Raw genomic sequence first — 22,394 nt, forward strand, 5'->3', positions numbered from 1 at the left:
GCAGATGACATTGCACCCCAAATCATCACAGACTGTGGAAACTTAACACTGGACTTCAAGCAACTTGGGCTATGAGCTTCTCCACCCTTCCTCCAGACTCTAGGACCTTGGTTTCCAAATGAAATACAAAACTTGCTCTCATCTGAAAAGAGGACTTTGGACCACTGGGCAGCAGTCCAGTTCTTCTTCTCCTTAGCCCAGGTAAGACGCCTCTGACATTGTCTGTCGTTCAGGAGTGGCTTAACAAGAGGAATTCGACAACTGTAGCCAAATTCCTTGACACATCTATGTGTGGTGGCTCTTGATGCCTTGACCCCAGCCTCAGTCCATTCCTTGTGAAGTTCACCCAAATTCTTGAATCGATTTTGCTTGACAATCCTCATAAGGCTGCGGTTCTCTCGGTTGGTTGTGCATCTTTTTCTTCCACACTTTTTCCTTCCACTCAACTTTCTGTTAACATGCTTGGATACAGCATTTTTGGATATATTGCAACACTTTACTGTGAACAGCCAGCTTCTTTGGCAATGAATGTTTGTGGCTTACCCTCCTTGTGAAGGGTGTCAATGATTGTCTTCTGGACAACTGTCAGATCAGCAGTCTTCCCCATGATTGTGTAGCCTAATGAACCAAACTGAGAGACCATTTTGAAGGCTCAGGAAATCTTTGCAGGTGTTTTGAGTTGATTAGCTGATTGGCATGTGACCATATTCTAATTTTTTGAGATAGTGAATTGGTGGGTTTTTGTTAAATGTGAGCCAAAATCATCACAATTAAAAGAACCAAAGACTTAAACTACTTCAGTCTGTGTGCATTGAATTTATTTAATACATGAGTTTCACAATTTGAGTTGAATTACTGAAATAAATGAACTTTTCCACAACAGTCTAATTTATTGAGATGCACCTGTATATATTTTTTTAAGAACATTTCTTTCGAGAATTTGAATTCTTCCTAAGTTTTTACTTAGGAAAAAAGATAAGAACTTTCTTTAGAATTGTTTTCGGGAATACAAATTTTAATTAACATAGAATTGAAAAGGGCCTGGGTAGCTCAGTGAGTATTGACGCTGACTACCACCCCTGGAGTCACGAGTTCAAATCCAAGGTGTGCTGAGTGACTCCACCTAAGCAACCAAATTGGCCCGGTTGCTAGGGAGGGTAGAGTCACATGGGGTAGTGGTTCTCGCTCTCAGTGGGGTGCGTGGTAAGTTGTGCATTGATCGCGGAGAGTAGCATTAGCCTCCTGTGCTGTGAGTCTCTGCTGTGTCATGCACAGCGAGTCATGTGATAAGATGCATGGATTGACTGTCTCAGAAGCGGAGGCAACTGAGACTTGTCCTCCGCCACCCAGATTGAGATGAATAACCGCGCCACCATGAGGACCTACTAAGTGGTGGGAATTGGGCATTACAAATTGGGAGAAAAGGGGATAAATAAAAAAATATATAAAATAAAAAAAAACATGGAAATTAAAACGAATATGGTAGTTAAGAAGAATTTTCTTCTTAAGAACGTTTCTTGAATCCGGCTCCAGTGTCCCCACCAAGTCTCTCAAATAGCTTATAGCAATGCTTCCTTGGTCAACCAGGCATGTAAAAAAGGCCATGCTGGTTTACCAGCCTCACAAGCCTAGGTGATGTTTGTCCACCAACTAGACCAGCACCACACCAACAATAACCAGCTACGACTGGGCTGGTGCTACTAAAATAGTCCAGCATGGAAATTCGTGTTGGTCTAAACTTGTCTTTTCAGCAGGAATGAGGATAATGTATTAGCAGTTTTGAGTACATCCTGTAATTTCATCAGTACTCTGTTTTGTGTCTGTCAGGTATTATGGCTGGCTCTCCTTGTCCTCCTGAGGTTATCTTGAAGGCTATCAATGTCATGGGTATAAAGGAAATGTTGGTAAGTGGTGACACATCTACCAAAAATGAACACCTCTTTGCTGTAAATACTGATTGTTGTTTGTAAATTGCGCACAGATGTTATAAAACAAGCTAGTTATTATTAAGTTGTGTATGCTGTTTACACATCGGTGATGACACTAGAGGGAGACAGAGTCAATGACTTTTACATTTTTGCTTTAGTTGGAACTTTTCATTGTCCGTAAATTCTCCTTAAACTCTTTGGATAATTAGTGATAATCAGGATTTGAAATAAAACATTAAATTAGTCAAAATACATTTTTCACACGGGTATTGAGGTAATAAGTTCAATTTTAAGAAAATGTATGTGCCCCATACTAATTCCCCACACAACTCATAATCCACACCCACATCAAATCTTTCCCAATATATTTTGTATATATTTGTACATACTGTAATATATACACATTTCCTGTTCCTCTCTCTTCATTAAACGCATTGTGAAGAACAGGACTTGGAGGAGGTAGCAGGTTCAGAAAAAGGGGCAAATTTAATTTGAGATCTTCTAGAAATCCATTTATACTACGAGCTTTTCAAAGAACATCTTTTGTGCATCCACTCATAATTCATATAGCTTTATTACCATTCAGGATGTTAAGCATAAATCCAAATAAAGCATTACTGTAGTGGTGCTTAATTTGTCTTTTATTAAACATGAGTACATCATAGAAACAAATTAATCACATTAGACTGGAGAGCCTCCATTTGTCTATTTTTTTTTTCATTCCCTTCTCATTTATCCTCTTTCCTTAAATCCTCACCTTCTTTATCCACCATTACTTCATTTCACTTAGTGTCTACATGTTCTCTTTTTACCTTTTTACATGGCTTTAAGGAGTCCTTGACTTCATGGTCATTGATGCCTTTGACTTTGTTCAGAGATGGTCAGCTCAAGTCATGTCTTGAATGTGTGTCAGTCATCACATTCAAGTTAGGTTTGTAGTGTTTGCAAAGCCTCAGAAATTCCTTGCAGTAAGTTGCAAAACCTAAAAAGGTAAGATGAATGGAAAAAGCAGGGGAAAGAATGGTACTACTGAGTAGCCCAGTAAACATGACAAATAGTTAATTGAAAATGGCTAACACTGATCAAAATTACAACAGAAATTTCCATTCTGCCAATTCTGATGTAATTTTCACTATGAGAAAAACAAGTCATCTGATCATTAATGTTGGATTTATCTCTTTCATTTCAGGTTGCCAAAGATCTTAATTAGCATAACAGCGATTACTGAGAGTATAACACTTGTGAAAGATTAAGAGAGCAATAAAATAATGTGTAGACTGAGAAAGGATAAACAAAGTCTTTCCAGACTGTGAGTTTGAGGCTTTTCCCCCCTGTGCAGTGTACATGTTTCTGTAAATGTCACTCTGCAATTGTACATAGTTGCTCCTTCGAGGGTTTTTCAGTGTCTGTGAACACATTTATGCTGTTCATGTTGTTTAGTATGAAATGAGGTGGCGCATATATATGTCACACAAAAATAAAGTGATAGAGGAAATATACAGTCCCAATGTAGAAGTTTGCATTACTTTCTCTTCCTGCACATTAATTCTCGTCACCTGGACAGGTCTCTGCTCCCTGTCCTCCTGTAGAAACACAAAAATAGGGAAACTGACAAGTTAAAAGGCCAAACCCAGTTTTGGACATCTGTGACTGGGTTATGATGTTCTGGACATAGTGGAAAGGCACAAACAAACATAAAGGACTAAGAGATCATGAAGAGTATGAAGGATAGGAGACAAAACAGACAGAATGTTATTGCAAAAGCAGTAGCCCAAGCCCAAACCCATATCCAGACCACAATTATAGTATAACCATTCACTCATTCATGTTGGAGGAGGTAAAAAATACTTAGGGTTAGCCTCTTTATTCTCTGTACAAATATGCAACCATAATTTCTTGCAGAAGTTACTTGAAACGAACAGCTGTTTTTGGATGAATTGATTAGAATATCTTAAGTGATGGGAACTATTATGGGCAAGTTCTCTGAGTAATGCTGGATGTGATGCAAGGCATTTATACTTTTTGTTGATAAGATAATTTCTGGTTACAGAACTAGAGTTACTACCACCAATTAATAGAGCTACAACCATCAATGAACTACTACTCTGAGCTGGGCTCCAAATCTCTGAGATGGTTTTGCTGGGCTGCAGGTAGCACTTGAGAAGGGAATGTCATATGGATCTCCTACATAAATTCTTCTGATGAAAGAGTCTTTTATAGAGATCGTGAGAGAGCAATGGTGTCTTGGTGGAAACCACTGCTCCCTGCACCACAGGGAGCCCTTGAGACCAGTTATTTACTTACCACTGAGTTTTTTTTTTCTTCATAATTTGTTTAAATTTGTAAAGCATGTGGGAAGAGGCTAGTTGTCATGCAGAGGTCTCTGGTGTTTCTTTTTTATGATCATAGCTGAGTCTTTATTTTGTGGTCTCATTTACAAGACCTCTGTTGACCACATAAACTTGGTGTAGGTCTGGATCTTAGACCTAATTTTGAAGGTGTGAGTCTCAAATCTGGCAGTCTTGGTTTGGGCCTTGATTAGTATGGTGTAGGCCTTTAGTTTTGGATAAAACTGTTTTACCTTTTTGAGTTGGCCTTAAAGGATTGAAATGGGAACTTTTCTGAGCATGATGAGCAGCGGTTCAGTAGCATTTCCACTTGAGCATGGTTCAAGACGGTATGATTACGAGGTCAGATTTCTCAGTGCTGCTAACTGTACTTAGGACAGAGAACTGTGCTGGTTGTATGCCTGTAGTGACATTGCAACACTTTACTGGTCACTTGGCCAGTCAGTCCTTTACAATCCTGATTATGTAGCATCACAATGAAAAAAAGAACCGTATCATTGAACATGGATTGGTACAAAATGGCAGCAACGGTAACTGCTGGGCCCGATGGTGGAAAAGCGTTTTTGGGGTGCTGGTGTCCCCACCTTGCTGCTTAACTAGCTTAACCAGCTAGATTTCTTGGTCAACCATCTTTACCAGAAAAGCCATGCTTTTTCGAATTTTGTTGGTGAATGACATGGCTGGTCCACCATTATTTACAAAAAAAATTTGACTTGGTTATCTAGATAAGTGATCTGGTCCTGATTAGTATAGATTAGGCTTACTTAAAACACTGTTCAAGTACCTTTAGCACACAAATGCCATGATGAATGAATTTGCTCACCATCTCAAAGCCGTGCTCCCTTCTTTTCCCTCTTTGCCTTGCAGCGGGTGAAAGCTGTGCTGTCTCTAATTTGCTTTCCTCTCTGGTTTCCAGGGGAAGCACAAACTGCATCAGGGCGATGTCGGCTAGTGTCCATCCAGCTAAACCAGCAAATAAAAACATTTATGCTAGTCTAAAAATCTTAAGAACAATTAAATGATGTCATTAAACAAGAGTGGCAAGTTTCAAGTGATACTTTCTTACTTTTTGAGGTTTGCTAACTGACAGGTGCAGCTCCATGGGTTATTAAACAGAGTAATGTTCTGGACGGTGGTAAACTCGAGGCTTTTTGGGAGGGACTTCAGCTTGTTGTTCTCAAGGTGCAGATATTTGAGAGCAGTCACTCCCTCAAAGGCAGCATTGGAGAACTTGATGGGTGGAAAAGGCAGATGACAATTCAGATTACCCTTAGTGAAATGTATTTCCTAAAGATAACCCTGTTATAAAAAAAGCACGTGTTGTTTTGGATGCTGGTATGCTGATGTCTCTACCAGGCTAACCAAGGTTAACAAGCAAGCCTCCCTTGGTTAACCATCTTCAGCAGAAAGACCATGCTGGTTGACCAGCATTTTTTGTAGGTGATCAACATGGCTGTGCTCATCCACCAGCTAGGCCAGCACCAAACCAGCACAAACCAGCTTGGAAGTTCATACTGGTCTAAGCTGGTCCTTTCAGCATTAAGTTACAACTCGCAGCTTTATTCACACAAAAATAATCTCATGGCCTCTGCACGTGGAATGTCATTACAATTAGCATTCAAACTCACTTGTAATATCTTAGGGAGCTCATGGATGCTGGACTGAGGGCTTTTTCCTCACATGAAAGACCTCTCTCATGCTCTTTTCTGTGCCAGGGCTTATGTAAACCTGTCCGCACTCTCTTTCCAGCCCTCCACCGAACTTCATAAGCGAATGCAAGACTGCTAAAAACTTCACTAAGGTGTTAGATGAACTGGCTCACATGGTGTCAAGTTTTTCTGCTTTACAGGAAGAAGACTGTTGAGGGGCTGGGACAGTACAGACAGTGTGTGTAGGGGTGTGTGTGTGTGTGTTATATAAGTGCAAAAATGATGCACTTATTGAAGGGACGTTTTGGAAAATTCCACTCAGAAGGCAAGAGAGTAGAGAGGTGGAGAGTTTGGTAATTTGAGGCAATGGAGGATGGATGACTTCCAGCATGGAAGACTTGTTTTCGGTCTTTCTGTCTGTCCACTCCTCCATCGACCCGCTCTTCTGCCAGAAATGCCTGCAAAAAGGGCTCAATTGTCCATTCAAGGTGAGGCAACGACAAGCCTAAAAATACTTCTCTTCATGGGCCGCGGAACACCCTGCCACTATTTACCTGTCTGCTAACCCTTGCTGACCTGTTTACAGGGTGCCCCATGTGAGAGGAAAAAACATGCAACTCAAAATAACATTTGTGCAATAATTAGACAGAGAAAGATTTGGATGGAGGCCATCAAGCAAATAGACCTTAAAAATATCCACATATGAGGGGAGAGTGGTAATTTTCCCCCCTTGCTATCATACAAGCAGCATTGACCTGCTGCATGGTGTTGATGTTCCTCCACGAGAAATGGCTCTTTTGCACGCCTACTGCTTAGATCCACACCTTGGGTATTTTAATCATTTTAGTCCTGTGCTGCAGGTTTGACCACACCACTTTAGTCACAACAAACCTATAGTTAATAGGTGTAGTGATTTAATAAATGTAGTAACTGTTTACTAAATTGATGAATTGCTAGCTTTACTTTCAAGTTCAATGAGAATACATGGAACCAATGGTGATTACAATGTAATCATCAGTACAGTATAGGATATAAAGATATTCTGGATGCATACCATTCACACCAAAATAAATCTACGACCGACATGCATTTACATTTGAATGCATATTTTGGTTACTTCGATTCATGTGGAGAGTCTGAATCAAGCGTGGAAGTCAAGTTCAAAGGCAAGGCAAAGATAAATGCATCCCTTAAACACTTTCATTAGCGATTTAGTGATCCAGAGGGAAATATCCTGCTGGAGTCAACACATGTGACCTTATTCAAGGCCTAAAGATATAAAGGGAATGGACAGAATATCAGGAGGATCTTATTTATAGTTCTGAAGGAAACAGTCAAACTCCTTCACCAGTACAGGTCTGTGTGAAATCTTTTAGCCATATATCACTGTATGGCAACAGTGACAACTTAAGGCTACAGTGTTGTTTTAGTTTTATTTGGATTAGCATTGTCAGCTCGGATGGTATGTAAAGTTTGTTTTCGGATGCGTGGCTTCCAGAAACCCAAACACAAACAAGCAATTATTTGGCCAGAATTTTGCAGGACAACTTCAGAGTGATATTTAAGTGGTAAACATCCAATTTGCCTCATCTAGCATGTTTTCTATGCTCTTAAATGGTATAATCCAGAAAATAAACAGTCATAGAGAGACTTACCTTCTCTAGGCCCATGTCATTTAAATGGAGCTTCTCCATGTAGCGGCCAAAGCTCCGGAATGCATGGTCGGGGATGAAGCTGAGAGGGTTCTTGGATAGGTTGAGTTCTTCTATAACACGCAACTTACTCATAGCCAGTAGAGGGTAGGTGGACAGCTTGTTACGGTCCAGGGTTAAAATGGCCAGGTTCTCCACTTCGTCAAGAGAGCCTGGCTGCATGGAGCTCAACTCATTACCACTCATATAAAGCCATCGGAGATCATTTGCACCTGTGAAAGTACCTGGCTGCAGATCATGGAGCTTGTTGTTGTCAAGCTGCAGAATAAACAGGTTGATCATGGGAGAAAAGATGCCCTTTGGAAGACTTGAGATGTGGTTGCCGTCCAAGTAGAGATAGGTGAGTTCAGTTAGGTCCTCAAAAGCACCTAGTTTGATGGTGGTGATCTCGTTGTTAGACAAGTAGAGGTAGATAAGCTTTTTCAGCCCTTTGAAAGCCTGGCTGGAGATCTCTCGGATCTGACAGTGCTGCAGGTGCAAAGAGATGAGCCCCTTCATCTCGCCGAAGCCACTGGTGGGGAGGTTTCCCAGGTTGTTCCGCTGGAGGTTGAGGAGACGAGTGGCCTCTGATATGCGAGGGATCTTTTTCAGACCAACGTTGTCACAGATAACATGCTGCAGGTCCCCATGGCAGTGGCACTGGCTTGGGCATTGAGTTGGTGCAGCGAACCCAACGGGGACAGAAAGCTGTAAACACACCACCACCAGTAAGATGCTGAAACTCTGCATGATGACACTCTGTTAATCAGTCCACTGCTTTATGCTGTCTGTTTGGTCTTCTTTCTGCTTTACTCTGGGAGCCTGTTGCAGTGGAAACATACAGCAAAAGTGGTCCACACAACCTCAGAGTAAAAGAGGGAGTGTGAGAGTTTGCGGAGAGAGAGGGCTAGAGGTGAGCTTGAGTGAGAGAGGGTGTGTGAGTCAGAGAAAAGGAAGGCAGTGCAAAATTATTCACTTATGGCTTAAGCAATGTGAACACAGTGGTGTTTATAATATTTGCAATTTTTTTCCTCTTAACCAGATAATTGCAATAACAGAAACTGAGGCATTCCAGAGAATTAACTCTTCATATGACTGAATTTATGTGTCTCATGATCATACAAACAAATTTCTTTGCAAATTCCTTTCGGCCCAATTGTGTGGCACTATTCTATTCTATTCACTTCTAGTCTATTCTTTTTGTAATTAACAATTTTATTGATTCCATATAACCATATATATATATATATATATATATATATATATATATATATATATATATATATATATATATATATATATATATATATAATTAAAATAACAGAATATTTTCCCAACACACACAGATACCCCAGTGGTCAAATGCAATTGACAAAGACACACAAACAGACAATAAAATAGTAGAAAATATTTAGAAATACATATATATAAAAAAATTTATTAAAAAAAGTAAACGTTTAAAAACAAAAAGGCTACAACACACACATTTAAAACAACACGTCTCCCTCCGCTACCCCTCCCCGAGAGCCCTCCTAAAAGGCTAAATAGCTGCCCCACCTCCTGATGAACAAATCCATGTTGCCTAGCCTTCTATATGACAACTCTTCCAATGCTGCTACCCTGCCCATCTCCTCATACCACTCACGAAACGAGGGGGCTCCAGCCAACTTCCATCCTCTAAGGATAACCCCGGCCAGGATCCAATTCTTAATGTACTTATCCCCTACATCAGTGACCACCCCATCACATAAAATACAGAGTCTGGGGCAAAATGAGATTTGAGTACCTAATACGTCACCCTTAAAACTCTGGACCCTCAACCAGAATTCTTATATCTTAACACACCACCAAAAAACTTGAGCTGTGTCCCCATCTTCTGATTGGCAACACCAGCACATGGGTGTCTTTAAGACCCAGCCTCTACAGTCTAGAAGGGGTCCAATAGAATCTATGTAAAATCTTAAATTGCAATACCAAGTAATACCAATACCCATAATCTCTTGAACGAAGTTGAAGCTCCATCCCCCAGACTCTGAATTAGCAGGGAGTAATACACTGATGCCTCATGGCCTTTTCCAAATGCAGTAATCACCGCTTCCAGAGTATCTGCCATTTTAGGGGGGGTGTATACTACCCCCCAAAATAGTACAGAGCAGGTGGTGCAGCTGTAAATACCTAAAAAACTGAGATCTGGGAATCCTAAAATGTTGAACCATATTTTCAAAAGATCTCAACACTCCACTCTCATATAGGTCACCGAGTGTAGTTACCCCCTCACAATCCACTCTGACCAGCAGAAAGGGGACTTATTAATACATAATTTTGGATTCTGCCATATGCTTGAGGCAACATTTAAATAAGTGTCCGAATTAAACACTGTGGACACTTTTGTCCATACAGAGTGCAAATGCGAGATAAAGGGGTATAACTAAACTTCTCCAATTAGTTTGATAGAAATGCTTTGCAATGGCGAAATAGGGGCAAGAACTTCCTGTTCAAAACAGAACCAGGGAGGGGCTCTCTTAGGTGGAAGCGACCAATGAGCCAAATGTCTGAGACCGAATGCATAATAATAAAACAAAATCTTGGGTAGGCCTAGCCCACCTTTGTCATTCGGCCTGTGTAACTTATTGAAATGTAATCTGGGATGCTTAACATTCCAAATGAAGGACTTCGCTATGCTATCAAATTGCTTGAAATAAGAAAGGGGGACATCTACATGGAGAGACAGTAGCAGGTAGTTGAATTTTGGAATACAATTCATTTTAATAACATTAATTTTCCCAATCATAGATAAATGTAATGAAGCCCACCTGTCCACATCGCTCAAACCTTTTTATTAAGGGGTCAGAATTAACTCAACTTTTGGCTGTCAGAGCCAAAGCTACGGATTTAGACCAATTGACTCTGTATCCTGAGAACTTAGAAAAGGAATGAATAATTGGAATAAGTGGATGCAAGGCATAGATCTAGTGCGATCGGAGACGAATAATAAAATATCATCTGCGTAAAGCAAAAATGTATGCACCATACCTCCTGCCACCACCCCTGGAAAATCATCTTCCCTCCTTATCGCGGCTGCTAATGGTTCCAGGGCAAGACAGAACAATAATGGGGAAAGAGGGCAACCCTGCCAGGTGCCCTTATCCAGAGTAAAATAATCAGAAATTAATCCATTTGTTTGTACCGCCACTACCGGGTGTCTATAAAGTAACTTAATCCATCCAATAAAAGTATTCCCGAACCCATATATTTCCAAAATCTTAAAAAGATAATCCCATTCTACCATATCAAACGCCTTTTCGGCGTCAAGTGAGATGGCAGCGACCGGAGTCTGATCATTCACCACTGACCACATGATACTGATGAAACGCCTAATGTTATCAGAAGAGCTACGGCCCCGAATAACCCCCATCTGATCTATATGTATAAGAGATGTCATAACTTTTTTTTACAATATTTTTACATCTAGCTGGATCAGGGAAATTGGACGGTAGCTCTTACACTCAGACTGATCCAGGCTTGTGTCATGGTTGGTGGAAGTTTTCCATTCTTTAATGATTCCATATAAACTTCTAACAAAAGTGGAGCCAGTTCTGTAGCATAAGATCTAAAAAAACTCTGCGACAAGGCCATCTGGCCCCGGAGCCTTGCCTGTAGGCAAGGCCTTAATTACCTCGTCAAGCTCCTCCAAGGTTATCTCAGAATCAAGATAATTTTTTTACTCAGTCGTCAGTTTAGGGAGTTCTAATGGTTCCACAAAGTTTCTAATATCTTCACAGTAGACGAAGACATGGAAATGTAGAGATCAAAATAGAATTCTTTAAAAGCATTATTAATATCAATGGCCGAGGTAAATATTTCCCCACCAGCAAATTTCACTGAGGGAATGGTAAAAAAAAAAAAAGAATCTCTCTGCTTTATATATCTAGCCAAAAGCTTCCCTGCTTTGTCCCCCAACTCAAAGTATGACCAAAACAAATCTTCCGTGACAAAATAGTATTATATCTGTATTTCAAATGGGACAATTCTCTTAGGCCATCAGATGACATTCGGCGCTTCAGCTCTGCCTCAGCATTTTTTATTTTCCCTTCCAACTCCATCTTGTTCTTGTGCTTTGGATTTTTTGATGAATGAGGCATACTGTGTGATTCGGACCCTAAGAACCACCTTAAGTGCCTCCCAAACCACGCCCACAGAGGATACTGAGGACCAGTTGGTCTCCATATAAACAACGATTTCAGTCTTTAACATTTGTTGGAATTCAGGATTTTGTAGAAGGGATACATTAAAGCGGCAACTATATGATTGTTTTTCTCCGTATGTGGCAACATCTCTAATCTCACCAGGGTGTAATCTGAGACTAAGATGTTTCCAATTGAGCAACCAACGACAGAAGAAATAAGGGACTTAGAGATATATATATATATAAAAATCTGTTCTAGTATAGATCTTATGGACTTATGAAAAAATGTATAGTCCCTACCAGATGGGTTCAAAAGTCTCCAAATATCTGTAAGACCAAGATTTTTACACATCCTGTGAAGCATCAGTGTTGCTCTAGGGGGGCTTACACACTTTTGCTTCACTATGATCAAGGACTGAGTCCATCAAAAGATTAAAGTCTCCTCCCAATATTATATCATGAGGGGTGCCAGCGGCTTGCAACATCCCTTCAAGATCTATAATAAAGCCCTGATCATCAGCATTAGGTGCGTAAATATAAGCCAAAATCAACCTTTGCCCCTGAATTTCAGCTAAAACAATAATGACTCTTTCTAATTTATCTTTACTCTGTTTGAGACATTTGAATTGTAGATGTTTACTTATAAATGTAATGACTCCCCTGCTCTTACTTGAGCCAGCACTAAAGAAAACATGTCCACCCCATATCTTCCCAAATTTTTCAGCTTCCTGAGGGGAAAGATGCATTTCTTGAAGAAACACTATATCATATTTCTTACGCTTAAGAAAAGAAATAACCTTCCTTCCTTTTCATTGGGTGCCCCAACCCATTCACATTCCATGTGAAGAGAGACAATCCACTCATATTAACATTTGACATTTTGACATATAAGAAAAAAATTGTGTCAAAAATAAAATAAAAAAATTAGTGCAACAAACAAACCCCGAACTTCCCCCCGAACCAAACAAACAGAAAAAAGAAAAATGTGTGCATTAACCCCGCCAACGACAGCGCCAACCGGCGTCCATCCCTCTAAACTCAAATAGTACATGTACGCCAACGAGAGTCCCCATGACAACTTTGCCATCAGATTGCTCAAGTCCAGTGCTTCTGTACAAATTTTGTGAGACAGAATTACATAACAGAAAATAATCTATAAAACAAACTCCAGCCAATAGGCAGAATAAACACAAAGAACCTGTAGATTCATTCACCAAACTGTCTCGAAGGTGTGTTCCTCCACAAAACAAATTCCAGCCGCTAGCGGAACCAGCACATAAAAAAATAAAAATAAATTTAAAAAAAGCTGTTCAGTTTCCTCAGACAGTCAAACGAATGTTCAGTGAGCCGGCTGTTTCATAAGTGCAGCAGATGCCCTAATCCTTCCAGTGTCCTACAAAAAATACTAAAAAAAAAAAAAAAAAAACTCCAGCCAATAGGATGAATAAGCACAAAGAAGGAGCAGTTTCATCCACAACTGTCCCGAAGGAGTGTTATTCCACAAAACAAACTCCAGCCACTAGGTGGAACCAGCACAAAAAAAACAAAAAAGGCACCCGCTTCCTTGGATGGTCGAGTGTATGTTCAGTGAGACAAGCTCACTTGGAGGCATGTGAGAAACACACCATGACTTCCTCAGTCCATTGATTTTATGAAAGACATCCATAGTATCTATTCTCAATTTGGCCAGGAACTTCAGTGTAAAAGCGACCCTTCGTCGATGCAAAAGTTTCTTGAAGGAGTGTTATTCCACGAAACAAACTCCAGCTGCTAGGTGGAACCAATACAAAAAGAAACAAAAATGGCGCCCAGCTTCCTCAGATAGTAGAGTGTATGCTCAGCGAGTCGATTCACTCGGGGGCGACATGAAAATCACCAAATGGTTTACGCACCCCATTGTGTCTATGAAAGACAATGCTTGTTGTGGGCATGTAAATATTTTGCGGCCATCCTTAGTATCTATTCTCAGTTTGGCCGGAAACATCAGTGCAAAAGCGATCTTCCGTTGATGTAAGAGTTTCTTGCATTCCTTGAATCGATCACATTTCTCTCTTGTCGAATTCGCAAAGTCTGGGAACAAGAAAATGCTGTGGTTTTTCCAAAAGGGGTTTCCTTTGCTCCTCACCTCGCACAACACGAGATCTTTATCGGATGATCTCAGAAATTTGGCCAGAATTGATCGGAGCCTGTCTCCCTCAGCCGATCTGCAAGCCAGGACCCTGTGAGCTCGCTCGATTTCCATCTTATGGCCTGTTTAGCAGACTCGGGAAGAGCTCGTCTAGGAATTTCACCATATCTCTGGCTTCTTCATGCTCAGGAATTCCAACAATTCGGATATTATTTCGCTGATTACGATTCTCCAAATCCTCCAGTTTTTCCAAAACGCGTTCCAAATCTACATTGGTCACTAGCAGATTAGCAGCTAATTCCCTCTCCGATGACTCCAGATAATCGATCCATCTCTCGATTTTCCCCGATTCTTCTAACCAACTCAGAGAATTTCGTTTCCATGGCAGTAATTGATCGACGTATTACAGCAAGGTCCTCTAAGTTCGCAAAACTTCCATCAGTATCACAGACATGCTCGCCAGTTGCTGCTGGATTTCTCCTGCCGCACCTTCCAAACTGAGTCCCTGGTCTGCAGGCCCGTCCGAGGCACCAGCATGAGCACGTAAGTGTCTTTTAATATCTCCTGAGGATTTTGAATTCTTTGCCATGTTGACTTCAAAGAACAAATATGTAGCAGGGTGTATTGAATCTCACCCGTTTATGACATAAAAATAATTAAAAACTAGCAAAGTGCGCAGAGCTCGCCGTTTACACGTCCGCTCCTCGTATGCCGTCACGTGACTCTCCACTTCTAGTCTGTTCTATTCTATTTTATTTTGTCCTGTTCTTTTCCATTCTAATGTATTCTATCCTGTTCCATTCTATTCTGTTCTATTCTATTCTATACTATTGTTATTTTGTCTGTTCTATTGTTTTCTATTCTATTCTGTTCTATTAACTTCTTGTCTGGTCTGTTCTATTTTATTTTGTCCTGTTCTGTTCTTTTCCATTCTAATCCATTATATTCTGTTCTGTTCTGTTTTGGTCTATTCTATTTTATTCTGTCTAATCCTGGTTCAGTTCAGTTCTGTTTTATCATGTTGTGTTCTTTTCTAATTTAATCTATCCTGTCCGGTTCTATTCTGTTTGATTTTATTTTGTCCTATTCTATTCTATTCTATTCTATTCTATATTTCTCCAAAACACCTGGCTGCCACCAATAACATATTCACTTGTGCATGGACTAAGATGGCATCTTGCTTGTCCAATAGGTTGTATTATCAAAAAAGTCTCATTTTTGTCTAAATCTGATTCAAGACTAAATAAATGTCCTTTTTCTGCATAGGCAATACATGAAAGGATCCCTATGTTTGTTCAGAGGTCTGAAATGTGATTGTATTTTATTCTCAGTTTCTTATTTCAGATAGACAAGTGAACTTGTGTGCTGCCAAATCTTGTGAGGTTAAGGTGAGACTGTGTGTCGTGCCAGACATTTCTATTGTTTTTTAGTCAGCAGAAGGAGTAAAAGCAGCCACTCCTGTGTGGCGGCCTGTTTTATAACATATAATCACAGCCAGATGTTTGGCTGGTATCACATCACAACAATGGAAATGTAAAGGCTTTTTCTTTTGTCAGCAGTGTAGATTTTCATTTGGAGAGGCACATTCCTCTAACATTCCTCCATAAATGTCTCCTTTCAATTCAGTTATGTACAGTACTAGAGAGGAAAAACCTAAAGAATTTAAATGTACTGTGGAGTTCACCCAGTTATTTTACCTGGGATCTGTGTGATTATGAACGTCAGCTGCTTTCAGGTTAGGTGGAATCTAGTGTTTGCTTAACAAATGTAACATTTTATTGGCAAAGTGTATATCCTGGTTCTTTCAAGTACACATTCACACTAGATTGATCCTCAGCATCCTGTTGCTGTGCAAATAGTGCCTGCTAGCCACTCTGGTTGCCATGGGCTAGCCAATGATGTATGGATACAATGTAATCTCCGTTGGGGAAGATGCATACCAGATCCTTTTGAAATGTTTTGTGTATTTATTAAGTTTCATTAAATTTGTTAATCATAAAGAAGTTTGTTAAATTTCAACTGGCTCGCAAATTAGTGTTCCGTAATTCCGTCCACTTTAAATATTCCGTACAAAAACTATTTTAATGTCTGGCATGGCACATGGGCTCACCTCACCATGTAATTTAGTATGGTAAACAGCAGTTGCACCCAGTGCAAGTTATCTGGAAGGCTTCATTAATCGGATAGTTTGCCTTAGCCCAAAACGGTACAGAAAAACTGTCTGTTGAAAGTCTATAGAGGACAGAGAGATGGGATTCAAAACAGCTGGTGTGCCAGTTCTCAGGTGTGCACCACATACCTCACCTGCCTCCCAGCCCAGGCCTGGCTTGATTCAGCTGATTCAGCAGTCTGCATGCCGTTAGACCAGTTTGTCTAAAATTCTATCAAAAGGCCCCACCACATTCTTTTAAAATTCAAGCAAGTGTTTGAAGGCATAGAATTCAGTGTGGAGAGTTACACAACTCTAATATAACATATGCAGTGATGTCCAAAAGTCTGAAACCATAGTAACAATTTGGGATTCTAAAATCTAATTTACACCTGGAAATAAGCGGAAACATTTTTGAAAAAGTGGAAAACAAAGATATCTTAGTACGTTAAATGACAAAAAAAGAAACTGTAACGTTTTGCACGTCATCAATGAAATTTTAGTGGATTTTGTGGCATTAACCATGTTAATTCCTATGTAAAAAAAAAAAAAAAAAGGTCAGATGTCATTGCTTCCACTGAAGCACACACAAGATGCTCTTTGGAACATTATCAAATCATGCTGGGATAATGTGGACCATCAAGTTTTGCACGAACTTGTAGAGCTCAAAATGGTGAATTGTGCACTATTAAAGGAATATTCTGGATACAATACAAATTAAGCTCAATCGACAGCATTTTTGGGATAATGTAGATAACCACAAAAATTTATTTTGACTCGTCCCTCCTTTTCTTTTAAAAAAGCCAAAATTACAGAGGTTACAGTGAGGCACTTAAAATGGAAGTGAATGGGGCCAATGTTTGAAGGGTTTAAATGCAAAACTGTGAAGCTTAAAATTTATAAAAGCTCTTACATTAATCTGTTAACTCTTGTGTACTTATTCCAGTTCAATAATGCTTTTATGTCCAGATGGAAAACAACAGAATTAAAATGGTGAAAAGTTTTACTCTTATTGTGTCACCCTTGTGTTTTGGAACAGATTGGATATGGGACGACCGAAAACAGCCCTGTGACATTCTGCGGCTTTCCAGTTGACAGCATGGAGCGGAAGACGCAGACCATTGGATGTATAACCCACCACATTGAGGTCAATTAACGCTCACTTTGAAATAAAGATAGTGTGCATGCTTATTGATATCAATTGGTTTCTCCCTTCTGAATGGATGTGGTACATTCCTGTGTTCATTAGGCCAAAATAGTGGACCCTACAACAGGGCTGATCGTGCCTCTCGGCACTCAGGGGGAGCTGATGATCAGGGGCTATTGCGTGATGCTGGAGTACTGGCAAGATGAGGAAAAGACCCGTGAGTGCATCACAAAAGAGCGCTGGTACAAAACTGGGTAAGTGCAACGGTATTCCCTCTCTTATTTGAATTGAACATTCAGGATTGATTCTTCTAAACAATTGCAGTTAGAGTTGTCCTCATTGACTCACTTTGTCATATGATACAGTGACATTGCCAGTTTGGACAAGTATGGATATTGCAAAATAGAAGGACGCATAAAGGACCTCATCATCCGAGGAGGCGAGAACATCTACCCTGCTGAAATCGAACAGTACCTACACACTCATCCTAAAGTTCAGGAAGCACAGGTGAACAATGTTAACCAGAGACAGGATTTTGATATACTGTATGTTTAGCACTTAATGAGTCTATCTGCTTTATGGTTCACCCATGAAAAATGAAAGTTCAGCCATTACCCACCCTCAAGTTGTTCCAAACCTGTATAACTCTCTGTTATCTGCGGAACACAGGAGATGATAGGCCTTAGTCACCATTCACTTTTATTGCATATTCTTTTCAATACAAGAGAATGGTGACTGAAACTGAACATTTGGCATAACATCTCCATTTATGTTCCACAAAATAAAGTAAGTTATATGGGTTTAGAACAAAATGAGGGTGAGTAAATGATGACAGAATTTTCTTTTTTTGGTGAACTATGTTTTCTCTCTTTTCCCATATAGGTGGTTGGAGTGAAGGATGAGCGAATGGGAGAGGAGGTTTGTGCTTGTATTAAACTGAATGTGGACCAGGAATGCACTGCAGATGAGATCAAGGCCTACTGCAAGGGAAAAGTCAGAACCATATCTTTCATTTACATGCTTGAAGTTGACCAAACCAGAACATGGGTGCAACTTAATGCAGAAGTTTACCATTAATTTACTACTGTTGTTTTTGCAGATCGCTCATTATAAGGTGCCACGCTACGTGCTGTTTGTTCAGGGATATCCTTTAACAGTCACAGGCAAGGTAAGTGCAAAGATTCTAGGCAATACCGAGATAATATGAACTATAGCATGACATGAGCACAGCCAATCAGTAGATATTTAATGTTTAATGTACAGTTATATGGAGAAGGATTTTGGACCAATAATTGGACCCGCATGATTAGCGGGGCTAGCCAGCATGATGCCGTAGAAATAGAAATCAAGCAACTGGGAAATTGACGCTGTTGGATTTACGTGGGATAAAATGACTTTTATTACCTGTCACTGTATCGGATTGTGTCTGGTTAGGACAGTGTTTTTTGCAGTAATGTTGCAGTTGATTAGTTTGGTCCAGATGAAGTCATTTTAGTTATGAGCATTTACAGACCTGCTCTCTCCCAAATTAATCTCTTGGACTTTGTCACCACTCCTTTCTCTGTCTTTATAGGTACATTATGTAAAATATGAAGAAAATTTTTTGGCTGATTCACATCAGTCTCTAGACAGAAGAAATTTAAGCAATTTCCCCGTCTGCATGAAACCCACTGAAGTGGTTTCAGGCATTTAAGAGTGGGCCATAAGAGCTGCTATGACACCTTGGCTTTTAAAGGCTTGTGGTTTGCTGTTGACAGATTGAACCCTTTAATCGTAGTGAGATTGTTTTCTTCACCTCTCTTTTAGATCCAGAAGAACAGACTGCGGGAGCAGGCAGAAAAACAGCTTGGACTGTGAATGCAAAAACAAAACCACACCTTTGGTATTTTTTTAAACCAGCCATAGTCAAGATATCAACCTAAGGACATGATAAATTACTGAAAGTATTGCCATGTAATTGTTTCTTAAGGCTTGTTTAATACACACTTAATATAATGATAGGTTTTATATAAAAAATAGTGGCCTTTCTAAATAAGGATAATGTACCTTTTTTAATCTTTTTTTTTCTTTCTTTTTTTATTTTTATTGTGCATGAAACCAAATAATTCTTAATCAGAGGGACCAAAGATAATAATAATCTTGCAACCAGTGTCAATTTTCAGTATGCATGATATGCATGGCTAGAAGTATCTATTATGGTAGCTTTCTTAATGATTCTATACACTCAAAAAATGGCAAGAAATAAAAACTGAAAGGTTTTATAAGCCAATCATAGAGGGAAAGTATACTGTTAATTGGAGTCTGTGAAGTCTATGTAGCCAAGTGGAGAAATTTCCTGTAATTTAAATCTAGTCATAAATTGGACGTGGCCCCTTTAAGAACCGGAGTTTTGCGACACCTGCTTTCCAGCACTCTTTCGTGTTAGAGACGTGAGAACATACATTGTGCAAGAGAGCTCCTGGTTTTGTTCATCGTTTGAGAATTCTTTGGGATGCATATGGATTGCACGTGTGGAGTTTAACCACGTTTTGGTGCACATGTGAGGACTGGCCTCTACCGTATTATACTTTTTCGTATTTCATTACCATATTTCATTGTACCATGTATCATTTAACCCTTTTTTCATTTTAGTGTGTTCCATTTTGCTGAAATGTATGATCCTTTATATATATATACATATATATATATACGGCCCCATCGACCGCTGTTTATTTTCTTTTTTTTGTTTAACATCCATCAGATAAAACCCCCCAAAGAATTAGTTTTATATCCTGTGTTGTTTATTTACAACCCACCAACTACATCTATAACAGCTTTGTGGCAGACATTTTTCATCACGCACATCTGCTCTATATTTAATCTAAAGTACATATGTTCTACATCCTGTATTCTTATAATACCAAAAATGGGGTACTTTAGCACAAATGCAATCTTTTTGTTGGCAGTACAGCAGTTACCCTCATAACAGCTGTGGCATGTGATCTCAGGTGTGCCCTGTCGGTATCCATTTAGGCCTATGTGCTTTCCTGCTTGGCTTGTGATGTGAATTTTTTTTTTCACAGAGCTATGCTGGTATTCAGACCATATGGAAAGAGCTCCTCTTTCAGCATTCTAATGTGTCTGCTGGAAAGTAATGGCAACTTTGTATTAATAGTTTCGTGAGGACCATTTAGGGTGAGGCTATAAAAGCAAAGTGCTGGACACAGCCCCAGAAATTCTTTTTGAGTTTCCTTGGAAATAATATTGGTGGCATCCTTCATTCACTGCAAGGGTCATGCAGCTACTTGCCTGTCTAATATATTTTGTAAGTGAACAATGGTTCATGACAACATTCAAGTAAATTGGTCACCTAATATGTAATTCATAGCAACTTAAACCTTCTGAACAACTGAACTCTTGGAAATGTGAAGTGGAAATCTTAAAAGGGATAGGTTACCACATGAGACTCTACCCTCCCTAGCAACCGGGCCAATTTGGTTGCTTAGGAGACCTGGCTGGAGTCACTCAGCACACCCTGGACTCCAGGGGTGGTAGTCAGCGTCAATACTCGCTGAGCAACCCAGGCTCCTCTAGAGAACTGTTTTGAAAATTTTACCCAGAAACAGATGGGTTTTGCCACCTAGACGTGTATTGAAGTCCAACACGGTTCCATCAATTTATCCTGGGGACACAGCGAGCCCGAGCCAACATGTTGGTCAACCAGTAAGTGTCTTTTTCGTGTGTTTTATCCATTTACTGTGTTTAACAAATCTGCAGTGTGCTAGATAAAGTTAGCCAACTTTAGCATGACAAGTTACATGATAATTCATGTCAAATGCTGACAGGAAATTTTATATGGCTTGGGTATGTTGATGAGCAACCTTCTTCTTCGATCAGAATCAGTTTCCGGTTTGAATATATATGGCTGAATTACTCCAATATTACCACTTGCCATTGTGTAGCGTTTAGTACTTTCACAGTGAACAGAGTTGAAGGTGAGCAGCTAGCCTGAGCTGCAGGCGAGCGGTGTGAGTGGAGATAGAGGTGGGGACTAATGTGCATATTCATAGATGCACGTATATTAAATGAGGAAAAGGTGTAGAGTTGTATCCAAGTCATTTTAAGGCATGAAGGATTATTTTTCATGGAAAAAACTTTTAAATATGTAATTTTGATTAACAAAGATGAGTTTTTAGGGGTTAAACCAGTGACTGGAGAGGGACTTCGGTGTTCCTTAGTAGTACAGCAAGGCAATCTGTTTTTTTTTTTTTTTTTTTTTTTTTTCTATTCTTAAGAAAATAAGGTTCATGTTTAGATGAAACCATCTTGCACAAGCAGCACTGTAATATTTCTTTGACATTATGGAGTTATACAGTAAATACAGTATACTACAGAAATGCCTCTGTAAATGTAGTATTTCTTCATAGGAAGTAATTTACCATGGTACATCAAACAACAGAACCCACCAGAACACTTTTATAACTCATATAATTTAAATATTTACAAATTCATGGAACAATTGGTTCTGTGTGAGAGAGAAACGCAGCATGCACTGCGCTGTGGTCTCAAAACTTTAAACAGATTCTTGTAAAACATTGTACAGTAAAGGAAGTAATAGTGTAAAATGTGACCCAGAAATAAATACCATACCAAACCATACTATATATACAATAATTCCATAAAGCCTAAATAATTAGACCACAGGGACAGTTTAGCAAAGACTGACCACTGGTATAAAATGAATGGGAGAAATTGTAACGGCTAACGGATGTTAAAAACAACAACAAAAAAAAAGTCCCGCCTTACAGGTAAAAAGAGCCAATCACATTTTAGATAAAAACATCGGCTGTCAGTCAACTCGAGAACGCGCATGCGCATTAGTTGGACCAGCCTGAAAAGCGTTTTTTTTTGTTTGTTTTTTTTAGCGTGATATGAGGTAAACAAGACACCTTTTGATACCATTGTTGTAAGATTTTGCCAACCGTTTTGGAAACTGCAGTATTTTGCCATTCAAGTAGATAGAAGCTGCACTATTATGCCGCTTGTTTACAATGAAAATAGCTTTCCCGATAGCGTTACAAAGGGCCACCGAGTGGCCTGACTTGCCTTGAAAGATGGGCACGAGAAATGAAAGAGTTGAAGCAGAATCAGAACTGACTTACCGGTGCAGAATGACGCTAATAAAATAA

General features: G+C 39.6%; 2 protein-coding genes across 3 annotated transcripts in view; one reads left to right on the forward strand and one right to left on the reverse strand.

The window, feature by feature from the left end:
- LOC127426855 (medium-chain acyl-CoA ligase ACSF2, mitochondrial-like) overlaps positions 1-22,394 on the forward strand; it is a 32,468-nt gene that overhangs the window by 7,654 nt on the left and 2,420 nt on the right. Inside the window, exons 10-16 of one of the 2 annotated variants that reach the window (XM_051673890.1) lie at positions 1,828-1,904; positions 17,119-17,226; positions 17,329-17,480; positions 17,592-17,733; positions 18,109-18,219; positions 18,326-18,394; positions 19,033-19,108. In XM_051673890.1, coding sequence (XP_051529850.1) covers positions 1,828-1,904; positions 17,119-17,226; positions 17,329-17,480; positions 17,592-17,733; positions 18,109-18,219; positions 18,326-18,394; positions 19,033-19,083 — 710 coding nt within the window. In that variant the 3' untranslated portion in view covers positions 19,084-19,108. Of the gene's footprint in view, positions 1-1,827; positions 1,905-17,118; positions 17,227-17,328; positions 17,481-17,591; positions 17,734-18,108; positions 18,220-18,325; positions 18,395-19,032; positions 19,996-22,394 lie in introns of those variants that run through there. The other variant, XM_051673889.1, reaches the window with a different exon arrangement.
- Positions 2,519-8,568, reverse strand: LOC127426856 (chondroadherin-like). The gene is made up of 4 exons (XM_051673891.1): positions 7,581-8,568; positions 5,343-5,506; positions 5,100-5,239; positions 2,519-3,511 (listed from the first exon to the last, which is right to left on the reverse strand). The coding sequence occupies exons 1-3, from the start codon at positions 8,364-8,366 to the stop codon at positions 5,104-5,106; spliced, it is 1,086 nt and encodes a 361-aa protein (XP_051529851.1). The 5' UTR covers positions 8,367-8,568; the 3' UTR covers positions 2,519-3,511; positions 5,100-5,103.

This window comes from Myxocyprinus asiaticus, chromosome 36, assembly GCF_019703515.2.
Source record: "Myxocyprinus asiaticus isolate MX2 ecotype Aquarium Trade chromosome 36, UBuf_Myxa_2, whole genome shotgun sequence".
Taxonomy (NCBI): Eukaryota; Metazoa; Chordata; class Actinopteri; order Cypriniformes; family Catostomidae; genus Myxocyprinus; species Myxocyprinus asiaticus.

Bases quoted from the DNA above. Each gene is read 5' to 3' on its own strand.
- LOC127426856 (XM_051673891.1), bottom strand. From the start codon at position 8,366: ATGCAGAGTTTCAGCATCTTACTGGTGGTGGTGTGTTTACAGCTTTCT. The intron at 5,507-7,580 runs GTAAGTCTCTCT...CCACCCATCAAG, and splicing joins ATGACATGGGCCTAGAGAAG to TTCTCCAATGCTGCCTTTGA. The intron at 5,240-5,342 runs GTAAGAAAGTAT...TTGCTGGTTTAG, and splicing joins CAGTTAGCAAACCTCAAAAA to CTGGATGGACACTAGCCGAC.